The sequence below is a fragment of the Channa argus genome, chromosome 3 (assembly GCF_033026475.1).
Source record: "Channa argus isolate prfri chromosome 3, Channa argus male v1.0, whole genome shotgun sequence".
NCBI classification, from domain to species: domain Eukaryota; kingdom Metazoa; phylum Chordata; class Actinopteri; order Anabantiformes; family Channidae; genus Channa; species Channa argus.
This window is the reverse complement of record NC_090199.1, coordinates 2,448,922-2,463,197: the sequence shown is the minus strand read 5'-3', so window position 1 is coordinate 2,463,197 and position 14,276 is coordinate 2,448,922. Positions and strand designations below refer to the sequence as shown.

The following is a 14,276-nucleotide window of genomic DNA, read 5'->3' as shown; positions in this document are numbered from 1 at the left end:
GGTGTGAACACCACAAAGATGATTCATGACTTCCTGAAAGAGGAACAGAAAGTTCATTCAGACTTCATGTAGATAGTTTTCTTCCTCTCAGTCTGTCCAGAGTTTTATGCCTGTGGACGGTGGAGGGAACAACACACACTGCTGAAAACTGCTTTCAGTTGTTCAGGAGCTGCTGACAGACAAATGTTTCTAATACTTCAGTAACAGTCTCTTTTCTCTTAATATGGATTCCAGCTCCCAATCCACTGTCTGCATGTGACTTGGGATTTTTTACAAGGTGCAGTAAAGATCTTGGTTCCGCTACTGTCGATTTTCCTTATGAAATCTTAAATATTACTGACTCAATAACATGTCAAATAACTTTTAGAATGTAATATATCTGGTTATATGGTTTCTGTCAGAAACATTAGAAGCCTTGTCATTTTTTAGAAATGAATTTCAAATGTTTTTCCTCATTGAAAATGTATGTTGCCTTTAGTTGTGACCTGTGATTTCTTTCCAGATTCAGTCACTGGTGATTAGTACAGTGATCCTGACATTCTGCAGACACAGGGAACAGTAACCTCATGACATCAATGTGGCTGCAGTTTTTGGATCAGGTGCTGCCGTTGCTCTCTGACTGCTAAACCTCAGGGCTTCACATAGACCTGAGACTGTGTGTCATGTGATTTCCTGTAGAGAGGAAAGAGAAATGAACAGTGTGCAGATAGTTCAGACTGGACAATTTGAAATCAACCGAGCAGAGAGAAGAAAAGTAGAAGCTGAGGCAGAGTGAGTGTTAACACAACATGATTATTCTCCTAGTTAAGTGTCTCTGTGGACTTAAAATGATCCATCTATTCATGCTGGTGTGTGTGTGTGTGTGTGTGTGTGTGTGTGTGTGTGTGTGTGTGTGTGTGTGTGTGTGTGTGTGTGTGTGTGTGTGTGTGTGTGTGTGTGTGTGTGTGTGTGTGTGTCAGCCTGATGCTCCAGCCATTGAGCCATCAGGCTGCATTGGGACATATAGAGGGCTGCATGGGACCCAGTCATGGTCAGGGGCCCTTTTTGGCATCAGTGAATATATTATGGCTTTATCATAAAATATTTGAACAGAAATGAATTATTCAAGATTCAGAATGAATCAGTTGAACAGTAGAATGACCACAGCTTCTCCCCCAGAACAGAAGCAGCCCTCCTCATTAGTTTGGCCAGTCTGTTACTGCCTGCAACCTTCATATTGCTGCCCCAAAAAACCACAGCATAGAAGATGGAGCTGGCTACCACAGACTCATAAAACATCCACAGCTTGGTGCTGCAGATGGTGAAGGACCTTAGTCTCCATAGAAAATACAGCCTGCTCTGTGTTTTCCTGTAGATTGATGCTGCATTAACTGGCCAGTCCAGTTTATTGTCCAGGTGGACACCCAGGTATTTGTAGTCCAAAGCCACTTCCACCCCCTCTCCCCATAGGGAGAGAGGATTGACAGGAGTCCCAGATTTCCTGAAGTCCACCACCAGTTCCTTTGTTTTACTGATGCTGAGCTGGAGATGATTGTGCTCACACCAGTTAACCAAACTGTCTACGATGCTGATATGATGATGCTCTGTGACATCTCCACCCTGGATACATCCAACAACCACAGAGGTTGTAGGATGTGTGGCTAATGAAAAGTATTGGAACAGTGAGGCCAATTCATCTGTTTGTGTTCTGGGAAACTGTGTGAGTACTGCTGGTACTGGCTGTTACTCAGCAGACTAACCGAACGTTCATGCACAATTTAAAGGAGATTGGTATGAAATTGCCACATTAATGCAACTTTTTGTCATAGTTGCTCCTGGTTTGTGTTGTTAATGCTGTTTCATTGGTCAAATCAGGTTTTGCTTTGATTTGCACGATACAAAGACAAATAATCTTAGTTTTTAGGTTTTTCAGAAAATGATTTGTCAAGTGAGTGTGTATCTTAGTGTGTTCTGCTGTAATCAGTGTGTCATCAGTGCCACCTGTTGATCCCCCTGCTGTCTCCCCATTGATTGGGAGGACAGCAGATGAAGGAGTTGATTCTCTTTTGGTTGGAGGTTAGAGGTAACACTAGTCTGCTGTGTGAGTGAGACTTCAGCGTAAAGAGATTGAATGTTTGAGGATGTTTTGATGGACTTAATGAATGTGCTCCTCTTTTAGCATTGTTACAGTGTGGCCACACAGCATTTGATATAGTCTGTGTGTGTGGGGGATATAGGTATAGGTTTGGTTTTCTGCTGCAGATATGATTATTTTAAAGGAATGATTTCATGTTTTGGTGTCAAACGTCCCTTCCCTGTCCTAACACGTTCCGGGTAATCAGTAGCCTTAATTCCCTCTGTGACTGACATTTCATACAGTTCACTGGTTGTGTGTTTCTTATAAATCATATTAATAAATCCTATTAAATATTGCGAGTTTAAGTTTTGTGTTTGTAAATTATTTCGTGTTTGTGATGCTACAGATGCTACAGTAGCATAATGTCATTTTTTAAAAATATGATTTTAAAAGTGCTAATCATTTCCGATATTTGTGAAAATATGTAATTTAGCACAGCTGGAAAGTGCTGGAAAAGCTTGAAAAGGTGTATGAACCCTGGAAATGATACTGTGTATAGAATTCTACTCCCTCCAACTTTTCTCCAGTTACAGATAAAATGCTTGGCTCCAGAGAGATTTGGCATTGAAGGGCAGAATCTTGCTTTCAAAGGCTGAAGGTGTCTCCACACTTGCGTATGCAGCTGTCTCTTTATATGTAGATGACCCTACTTTGAAAAATGACACAATGTTCCTGGATTTAGTTTGGAAGAGGAGAATTCATTATATTAGGACGTCTGTATTAATGAACAAAGGGGAGTGTGGTGCTATGAATTTACTTGATTTTTCAAAATCAACTGGCTGAGACGTTTCCTACATGATCCTAACTCCATCTGGATGCTGTCCCCTCTTCTGTCTTTTCTAAAATAGGTGGTTTCTTCAAAGGATTTTCTGTCTCTGCTCCTGTTTCAGATATTGATCCCAGACAAACCAATGTAGGAAAGATGTGTTTCCCAGTCAGTCACTAAGACAATAAGAAAGAAAATCTCTTTGAAATAGTTTTGGACCTGTGATTATACTGTGTTTCAGTCTGATGACCTTATTTTCATTCAAATCAAAATTCTCAATAGTTTCAACTTTTCCTTTAAAGATTCTTTTTCTGAATATTTAATTACATAGAATTCAATTTTATTTATCAAGCGTCAATTCACAACAAAGTCATCTCAACGTACTTTACAGAAATAAGTCAAGACTATAAAGATGTATAGAACCAGAACCAGGCTCAGGGTGGGCAACAACCAAACATCTGGCAGGTTGGTAGGACCAGTAGCTGCACATTGGAGAAACACACAGCTCCAAAGTCGGGGACACCTGCAGAAAGGGACAGAGAGAGGTGGACAGAGAAGGACAAAGACACAAAGTGAAGAGGAGATTGACCAATATTTTCTAATCAATTTTATCTTTATATTTGCTAAATTCTATATTCATAAATGTACATTTACTAATAATAATCCAAGTGAAGTGTGAGACAGGGTGAGTGTTAATCCAACATTCTTCTTATTTTACTGTCAAAGTCTCTGAGTCCGTTTGTCCCTGTGGACTGTAGAGGACACAACACACACTGTCCACTGATGTTCACATAAAGAGAAACTGATGACGTAATATGTAGAACTTCCTGTTCTCTATGTTTTAGGAAGTGAACAGTTTATTAATCTGTGAACACAAAGTCCTGATTGGCTGAATAATAAAAATTACAACTACATTTAACCAAGAAATGGAGCAAAGATTCCAATAAAACTGACAGTCGGCTTTTATTACAGTGTGTGTTTCACTTCCTGGTTTCTCCGTTTCTCAGTGTTTGTCCTGGTTCTTGTTCTGGTCTCACAGTCAGTGGAACTGATTTATCTTTCAGACTGACTGACGTCCAGAAGATGGAGGAAGAGGACAGAACAGAGTCTGCAGGACACAGCTGTCTGTCCATGAAGAGTGACTGGTCCAAAGGGGAACCTCTAAACTTCAGTCCTGAACCTGGACCCTCAGACACAAAGTAAGAGACACTTTCTTCTGCAGTTAGTTTAAAAACTTTATTGATCCCCAGAGAGGAAACGTGTGTGTCCACCATCACAACACGAAGAGAAAGTGAATGAAGAGAGGGAGCAGCGTTAGTGAGAACAAATCCCTAAATCAGAGAAATCAAACGCTCTTTTCTGATGGTTACACAGCGGTTACGTTCTGAAACACTAACAAACATGGTCACACCTCCACACAACCCTGCAGGAAGGACTTTGTATGAACACAACTGAAGTGCACATTGGTCTTGTCTGTTGTTTTTATGGTTCAACCATTGGATAGAATGGGTTTCAGAGTTGTTGCATTGTGTCTGAGCATCAGACATTACACAGGTGTTCAGATAGTGAAAGTGAAAAGAAACAATATAAAGGACAGAAAAGTGAAATCTGAAGATAAACGTATGAAAGGAAAAACCTTTTTGACTTCCACCTTTTAACCTCAATAGTATTTGTTGTTTTCTCTTAATCCTGAGTTGCATGATGAGACACTTTTCCACTTCATGATGAACTTGTTAATATTTCAGTTTGCAGAATCTTTGTTTCTAAGCTGATGTTCATTAAATGGTTTCATTGTTAAGGAGAAAACATATTTGCCTACAGCTGATGAGTTTTCTTGACTTTCTCAATATTTCTAAAATGTTTGTTCTGCAAAATGAAAAAGAGTTTCCACTCATCCACAGGACGTGTTGCTCATCAGTTCATCAGCTCATTTGCTGTGTTCTACTTTTCCTGTGAAAAGCTGCTGTTGAACTGTTGATTGTGTCAAACCAACGACCTCTGATGTCTCTGATGGATTTCTGCTTTTTAAAGCCTCATTATTCTCCACTTGTACCTTTATTTCTAAAGCACAGCTCTCAGTCCACTCTGAGACATGTCTGTGCTGTTTTGTGTAGAATGTTGAAATGACTCACAGCTAGTTGAGACATTTAGTAGCTAAATGTCTCATTTGAAATGACTGAAGTCTGATTTACAAGCAGTTGTAAAACAATAAAGCTTCAACTAAGTCAGTGCATCTGCTTATATTAAGAATTCAGTTTTCTTCATCTCCACAGAACGAGGAAGAGGAGTCAATTTTCTGTGGAGGAGCAGCTGTCCTGCTGTGCTTTGTGTCAGGACGTCCTGAAGGATCCAGTCTCTACCAGCTGTGGACACTGGTTCTGCAGACAGTGCATCAGCTCATACTGGGACCAGTCTGGTTCATCAGGAGACTCCTCCTGTCCCCAGTGTGGAGAAAGATCCAGAACAGTACAAAGTAAGACTAGACACTTTTTAATGTTAGATATTCTGAAACACTTCAGACTTTGTTGGTTTTCTTCAGTGATTATATATAATATATTATAAAAACAGTTTATTATACTTAAATATATATTAATATTTTTGTGTTCATTATTATAACAATCTGATTCTTAAACGTTTTTGTTTTTGTTGGTAACACAAAGAACAAACCAGATTCTGTTTCTTTATTCTCACACAGTTTCTTGTCCTTTAGCAGATGTTGGTCTGCAGGAGGTTTTAGATGAACATAAGATCAGTCTGAGGAGGAGATGTGAATGTGTGACTGAAGGAAGTGATGAAACAGGAAGTGGAACCCTCCTCAACAGGATCTACACTGAGCTCTACATCACAGAGGGACAGAGTGAAGAGGTTAATACCCAACATGAGGTGATGCAGCTTGAGACAGCTTCCAAGAAGAAGACCCTCCATGACACTCCAATCAAGGTCCACGACATCTTTAAAGCCTTACCTGACCAACAGAGACGCATCAGAGTGGTTCTGACCAACGGCGTCGCTGGTGTTGGAAAAACCTTCTCGGTGCAGAAGTTCAGTCTGGACTGGGCAGAGGGCTTGGAAAACCAAGATGTCAGTGTGCTGGTTGTGCTTTCGTTCAGGGAGCTGAACTTGATCAAAGATGAGCAGTACAGTCTTCTCACGCTGCTCCATGTTTTCCATCCAACATTACAGAAGGTCACAGCAGAGCAGCTGGCTGTCTGTAAACTTTTGTTCATCTTTGACGGCCTGGATGAAAGCAGACGTTCACTGGATTTCAACAACAGTGAGGTTGTGTCTGATGTCACACAGAAGTCATCAGTCGACGTGCTGCTGACAAACCTCATCAAGGGGAATCTGCTTCCCTCGGCTCTGGTCTGGATAACTTCCAGACCTGCAGCAGCCAATCAGATCCCTCCTACGTGTGTCGACAGGGTAACAGAAGTGCGAGGCTTCACTGACGCCCAGAAGGAGGAGTACTTCAGGAGGAGGTTCAGTGATGAAGAGCTGTCCAGCAGAATCATCTCCCACATCAAGACATCCAGGAGCCTCCACATCATGTGTCACATCCCAGTCTTCTGCTGGATCACTGCTACAGTTCTGGAGCACATGTTGACTACAGAGCAGAGTGGAGAGCTGCCCAAGACCCTGACTGACATGTACTCACACTTCCTGCTGGTTCAGACCAAGAGGAAGAAGAACAAGTATGATGAGGGACATGAGACCAGTCCACAGGAGCTGACGGAGGCTGACAGGGACGTTCTTCTGAAGCTGGGGAGGCTGGCGTTTGAACATCTGGAGAAAGCAAACATCGTGTTCTACCAAGAAGACCTGGAGCAGTGTGGTCTTGATGTCACAGAGGCCTTGGTGTACTCAGGAGTTTGTACAGAGATCTTCAAAAGAGAGAGTGTGATCTTCCAGAAAACAGTCTACTGCTTTGTTCATCTGAGCATCCAGGAGTTTCTGGCTGCAGTTTACTTCTTCCACTGTTATAGTGACAGCAAGAGAAAGGTAGTGGAGGACTTCCTGGGGAACAAATTAGTTCATCATGACTTCCTAAAGAGATCCATAGAGAAATCTCTCCAAAGTAAAAATGGTCACCTGGACCTGTTTGTTCGCTTTCTTCATGGCCTCTCTCTGGAGTCCAACCAGAGACTCTTAGGAGGTCTGCTGGGTCAGACAGAGAACAGTCCAGAAATCATCCAGACAGTCATCAACAACCTGAAGAAGAAGAACAGTGATAAAATGTCTCCTGACAGAAGCATCAACATCTTCCACTGTCTGATGGAGATGAAGGACCACTCAGTACATCAGGAGATCCAAGAGTTCCTGAAGTCAGAGAACAGATCAGAGAAAAAACTCTCTGAGATCCACTGCTCAGCTCTGGCCTACATGCTGCAGATGTCAGAGGAGGTTCTGGATGAGTTGGACCTATTGAAGTACAAGACATCAAAGGAGGGACGACGGCGACTGATCCCAGCTGTGAGGAACTGCAGAAAGGCTCAGTAAGTCCAGATGTGATGGTTAAAATTATAAAGTAACAGTAATGTGTCACTTTATTATTCTGTTCATACACAGACATGTTTATTCTAATATCTGTGATCTGGTGGAACTAACAGACCTTGAAGCTTTAATGCTTTTACAAGTTTTTGAGATTTCAGTCAATAAAATGTAAAGTGGGAGAGAGTTTTGTGTGTGATGAGATAAGGCAGGTTGTTCACGAACCTCAAGATCAGTGCTTCAGTCCCCAGCTCCTCCTTCCTGAACAACAAACTGACCCCCAGTCATTTTGGATCAACAACTAAATGTTAAGTGACTGTTTCAGCTGAGAGAGGATGTGATGTCACCTCCCCTCTCTCATATGCTTAAGAAGACATTTTTCTCTCCTTCTTAATTCCATTTAAAGGATCATTTTAGTCATTAATGATATTTTCAACAATTAGACAAAAATGAATTGTCTCTAATCATGTTTAGTGTCAGTCTGTAACCTGGGTTAGTTAGTTTGTCTTTGTTGTTGGAAGACACTTTGACATGTGGACAGAAGGAGGTCAGGTTTCAAGCAGAAACATGAACAACTTACAAATTGGCCTCCTAAACTACATCTGCTCATGTTCATCTGCTGAAACATTATTTTTATTATGTGTCAGATTTCAGCATAGTTGACATTTTCTATTGTCTGTCATCAGACTTTGTGGCTGTGACCTCTCAGAGACTCACTGTGAAGTTGTGGCCTCAGCTCTGAAGTCCAACCCCTCCCATCTGAGAGAACTAGACCTGAGCTCTAACGACCTACAGGATTCAAGAATGAAGCTGCTGTCTGCTGGACTGGAGCATTCCAACTGTAAACTGGAGACTCTGAGGTCAGTGATCTTGCAAACTCAAAAAATTTTTCAGGTTTGTAGTTCAAACGTGTCAAAATGTTTCGCTGTAAATTTTGTTTTAAATCAGAAAACAGAATAAAACTGTAGAAATTGACATTTGTTGTGAAAATAAATGTTCAGGAATGTCTTAGATCAAATAACGAAACGTTGGAAAAAATAAAATAATTTTCAGGTGTAATGACTTTTAAAATAAAATGTCTAAAAACACCCATTTTAAATCTGACATACAGGAGCAGAGAGACAGTCCAAACATCTGGAAACATGATTGAAAGTATCTTTAGTGGTGTCTGATTCGTCTCCATCAACAGGTGACACTTCAACCTGAGCATGATGCTTCCTGTCACACAATCAGAATCACACAGAATAAGAATCAGAAAACTTTTTATTGCCGGGTGCAGTAAAAACGCTTTACAGTACTCAGAATTTGTCTTGGTGTCAGGTGCAAACACAGAATCCAAAAATATAAAGTTAAAATACAAATGTGTGACACACTGTCTGAAGATTGGAGGAGGGGGTTATCTAGGGGGGATTAGGGCACTGGTCAGCAGGCTGACTGCAGTGGGGAAGAAACTCTTCTTGTGGGTCCTGGAGATGTACAGCTCTTGGAGAGATGGGAGGCTGCAGCTGATCACCTTCTCTGCACAGTGGATGACGCGCTGCAGCTTGGCCTTGTCCCTGGCTGCAGAGAACCAGACTGTGATGGAAGATGTGAGAATGGATTTGATGATGGCAGCGTAGAAGTTCACCCACATCTTCACAGGGAGGTGAAACTTAGTACAGCCTCTGCTGAGCCTTCTTGGTGAGGGAGCTGATGTTCTGCTCCCACATGAGCTCCTGGGTGATGGTGGTGCCCAGGAAGCGGAAAGACTCAACAGGACACCGGATACAGGGGGAATGGCAAAGGAGAAAGAACACAACCTTGGGGGGATCCAGTGTTGATGATCAGTGGGTCAGAGACATGCTCACCAACTGCCTCGCCTTTTTGGGGGCTGGTACAATGGCCGAGGTCTCAAAGCAGGCTGGCACATGGCAGGTCTCCAGTGAAATGTAAAAAATGTCTGTCATCCCTGGACACAGGCACAGAGTCCGGACCCAAGGGTTCCGCCATTTATAAGGTCTATTCTCCTTCTTTGATGGTGGGTTAGGGTGGTGTTCTCATCCAGACTGTTAGTGACAGACCTAAAAACATCGTAGTTCCTCTACAGCCTCACTGGTCCACATCTTTGATGTCCTCACAGCTGGTTTGAGAGTTTTAATCTTTGTCTCTATGTCGGTATGTTACTCGTATCTGATGGTCCAACAATTAGTTCACATTGAACATTTATTGGATTTGTTTCTCAACTTAGCCGATAACAAACTAATTCCACAATACAAGTATTGCAAAGTCTATCTAACAAAGGTGTATGAGTCCATGTGCCTGTTTCTAGTGCTAGATGATGAGCTGAACCTCTGAACAACAACAGTAATCTAACCCACTGTGTGTTAGAAATAGAAGGTAAATCGTGTTCTTGTTCTCTAGTGGTTTGAAAATGCCAACACATGCTAAAATGGATGGATACCATGCATCATGTGTTTTTTCTCTGAACCATTGATAAAGGATAGTTGTAAATACTTTTCTATCGCCCACACTTTAGGCTTCCCAAGCAATAGAAAAGCCAGAACAATATGTGTCACCCATGTTAAAAATGAGACATTTAAAGTAACAAGCACAAGTTGTTTTAATCCAACATGTCTGATAGGAGCTCAGCAACATGAGGAATGAAGGATTCATGATGGTTTGATTTTGAAAAGGTTTGTATCTTTGTGAAGTTACTGATAGAGTCTGATGCTCTTATGAGACCTGACTTTACTGGATCAGTTCTGGTTCTTTAAAGTTTGATCCATTTCACTGATGAGTCAAAGTATTGTAGGAAGTTTTTAGTCAGATGTGATTTGATGTTTGTCTGATAATTCCAGAGTTGAGTGAGGTGAGCAGCATGTTCTGAATCAGTGCTGACATGAATAGGTGTATGAATGTTGTGCTGACATTTGGATGATGTCTGTAGAAGTCTGACATTCTGATGATCCACAATAACACAAGGACAAAGTCCCTCTAACACCATTGATTAGGACAAATCTGATTGTTACTAATGATTTGATCCACATCTTTGATTCTTTATGCAGATTGAGTTGGTGCAGTTTGTCAGAGATCAGCTGTGATTCTCTGGTCTCAGCTCTGAATTCCAACCCCTCCCATCTGAGAGAACTGGACCTGAGAGAAAACAACAACCTGCAGGATTCAGGAGTGAAGCTGCTGTGTGGTTTTCTGGAGAGTCCACACTGTAGACTGGAGACTCTGAGGTCAGTTCACTGACTGATACTGTTGGAGATTTTATATATTTAATCCACGACTTTAATTAAGTAATTAATTCAACTCCTAACTTTCATTTTCACATTTAAAAAATCATTTGTATTTTTCTCACTGTTCCTAAATAAACTGTATAAAATGTTTACTTTTTACATTTAAATGCATTTTTATAACAACAATAAACAGAATGATAACAACTAATATTTTATTTAAAATGAATAAAGACAAACAACATCTGTTGTTTTACTTCATATTAGTGAGCTGTAATCATTGATGTTCATAGAAAAACAGTTGTATTTTTCTCACAAAGGTGAATTTTCTTGTTAAATGAGTTGAAAAATGTTTAAAGAACCAAACTGTTGTTTTTCCATGTTTCAATCCATGAAGTGAAAATTGTTTTTATTTCACATTTCTGCTGAACATTTTCCAAAGTTTTATGAAATCATCTGTAATTTGGGATTCAAATAGTTTTTGTTCACAATAGTTTAGTAGTAAAGTAGTTTTTAGTTTTGCTCATTTTAGAGAAAACACCATTGATTAGGACAAATCTGATTGTTACTAATGATTTGATCCACATCTTTGATTCTTTATTCAGATTGATGAACTGCAGTTTGTCAGAGATCAGCTGTGATTCTCTGGTCTCAGCTCTGAAGTCCAACCCCTCCCATCTGAGACAACTGAACCTGAGTTGGAACAAGCTGCAGGATTCAGGAGTGAAGCTGCTGTGTGGTTTTCTGGAGAGTCCACACTGTAGACTGAAGACTCTGAGGTCAGTTCACTGACTGATACTGTTGAGTCTTTATTCCTCAAAATCAATTAACTAAACTAAAAAGTTTCATGTTTGCATTTTGTCATGAGATATCAGGTCATATTGGACTAAAACTTCAACTTTTTGTTTAGTGATACTTATTTCTGTGAGTTCACTGAAATAAAACCTTCAGAAATTTTAAGTATCAACTAATATTTTTGGCAAAAATCAATTGACATAAACTCAATGAAGATAAAACATTATTTATTTCTTTTCAGTTCATATCAATGAGCTGTCATCACTGATTCTGTTCATAGAAAAACTGTTGTACATTTTCATAGAGGTGAATTTTCTTGTTAAATGAGTTGAAAAATGTTTAAAGAACCAAACTGTTGTTTTTCCATGTTTCAGTCCATGAAGTGAAAATTGTTTTTATTTCACATTTCTGCTGAACATTTTCCAAAGTTTTCATGAAATCATCTGTAATTTGGGATTCAAATAGTTGTTATTCAGTTGAATCTGTCATTAGTTTTGGATTTTCTGAGCTGATCTTTAGGACAGAGACCAGGACCAAGCAAGACCTTTATACTGGATCAGTTCTGGTTCTTTAAAGTTTGATCCATTTCCCTGATGAGTCAAAGTATTGTAGGAAGTTTTTAGTCTGTCAGATGTGATTTGATGTTTGTCTGATAATTCCAGAGGTGAGTGAGGTGAGCAGCATGTTCTGAATCAGTGCTGACATGAATAGGTGTATGAATGTTGTGCTGACATTTGGATGATGTCTGTAGAAGTCTGACATTCTGATGATCCACAATAACACAAGGACAAAGTCCCTCTAACACCATTGATTAGGACAAATCTGATTGTTACTAATGATTTGATCCACATCTTTGATTCTTTATTCAGATTGAGTTGGTGCAGTTTGTCAGAGATCAGCTGTGATTCTCTGGTCTCAGCTCTGAAGTCCAACCCCTCCCATCTGAGAGAACTGGACCTGAGTCAAAACTGGAAGCTGCAGGATTCAGGAGTGAAGCTGCTGTGTGGTTTTCTGGAGAGTCCACACTGTAGACTGGAGACTCTGGGGTCAGTTCACTGACTGATACTGAGATTTTATTAGTTTTGTCCCCAACTGTCATTAACGAATCAATTACACTGTGAAGTTAAATGTTTCTTATCTCAACAGACTAAAAATATTTTCTTCAGTTTCAGGTAAATGTATTAATAATAAACATACATTTATTTAGAAAGTGTCCAAAGTTGCTTAACAAATGACTAAGACAAAAATACCAAACTATAGCAAATACAAAGAAAAAAATGTAAAAGCAGTAAAATCAAACTCTTTTTAGAACAGCAATAAAATCCTTATTAAAATCATTTTACAGTCAGTGAAAAGCTGCATTATAATGGATCTGCAACCTTAAAGAGACACATGTTTAACTCTGCAATGAAACTGTGTTGGTGAATGTGAAAGGGAAGTTCAGTCCAGAGTCTCAGTTCTGGTTCTGAGTTGAAGTTCAGCAGCTGAAGTAGATCACAGCATGAGGGAGGCAACATCATAAAGGCTCAAACTGGCCAGTTATGCAGGAACAAGGCCATGCAGAGCTTTGAATACTTCCAAAAGAATTTCAAACTGAACATGATGAAGTAACGTGTTCACATGTTTTAGATTGGATGAGACGTTTGGCTGCAGAGTCCTGGATAATCAAAGATGATCAATACATTTTGGGGAATGTCGGACAAATATTAGGTTTTGTTGCATCTAATTATTTTTAGTCATTTGTCATTTTTCTGACAAATTAAACCTTCAGATCTCAAATTGTAAAGAATGTTGAGGTAATTTTTTAATTTCAATTCAGATTTATCACAACAATAAACTGAAATAAACTTAACAAAACAATATTCTTTGGTTTTACTTCATATCAGTGAGCTGTCATCATTAATGTTCATAGAAAAACAGTTGTATTTTTTCACAGGGGTGAATTTACTTGTTAAATGAGCTGAAAAATGTTTAAAGAACCAAACTGTTGTTTTTCCATGTTTCAGTCCATGAAGTGGAAATTGTTGTTATTTCACATTTCTGCCGAACATTTTCCAAAGTTTTCATGAAATCATCTGTAATTTGGGATTCAAATAGTTTTTGTTCACAATAGTTTAGTTGTAAAAATGTTTTTAGTTTTGCTCATTTTAGAGAAAACACCATTGATTAGGACAAATCTAATTGTTACTAATGATTTGATCCACATCTTTGATTCTTTATTCAGATTGATGAACTGCAGTTTGTCAGAGATCAGCTGTGATTCTCTGGTCTCAGCTCTGAAGTCCAACCCCTCCCATCTGAGACAACTGGACCTGAGTTGGAACAAGCTGCAGGATTCAGGAGTGAAGCTGCTGTGTGGTTTTCTGGAGAGTCCACACTGTAGACTGGAGACTCTGAGGTCAGTTGGATACTGTTGGAGATTTTATGTAATATTTTGTCACTTTATAATTAGTGTTTTCTAACCATCAGAGTAAAATTATTTCTCCAGGTTGAGTTAATTTCAGTGAGTTAAAATTAATCAGTGAAAATTTTAATTTTATAACACATTCCAAACTGAATAAAGATACTTTGAATTGAATTAGTCAACAACTGTAGTTAAATATTTTAAATCAAAAGTAAAATTTTTCTTATTGTATCAGCAGATTAAAATTATTGAATATTGTAGGAAGTTTTGAGTCTGTCATATGTGATTTGATGTTTGTCTGATAATTCAGAGGTGAGTGAGGTGAGCAGCATGTTCTGAATCAGTGCTGACATGAATAGGTGTATGAATGTTGTGCTGACATTTGGATGATGTCTGTAGAAGTCTGACATTCTGATGATCCACAATAACACAAGGACAAAGTCCCTCTAACACCATTGATTAGGACAAATCTGATTGTTACTAATGATT

The 14,276-nt window shown here is 39.4% G+C and overlaps 1 protein-coding gene across 6 annotated transcripts in view; it reads left to right on the top strand.

The window, feature by feature from the left end:
- The window catches only part of LOC137124438 (protein NLRC3-like), a 176,426-nt gene that overhangs the window by 133,942 nt on the left and 28,208 nt on the right, over positions 1-14,276 (top strand). For all 6 annotated transcript variants that reach the window (XM_067499428.1, XM_067499432.1, XM_067499430.1 and 3 more), the window contains 3 exons: positions 11,194-11,367; positions 12,253-12,429; positions 13,608-13,781. In XM_067499428.1, the coding sequence (XP_067355529.1) occupies positions 11,194-11,367; positions 12,253-12,429; positions 13,608-13,781 (525 nt within the window). The remainder of the gene's footprint in view (positions 1-11,193; positions 11,368-12,252; positions 12,430-13,607; positions 13,782-14,276) is intronic.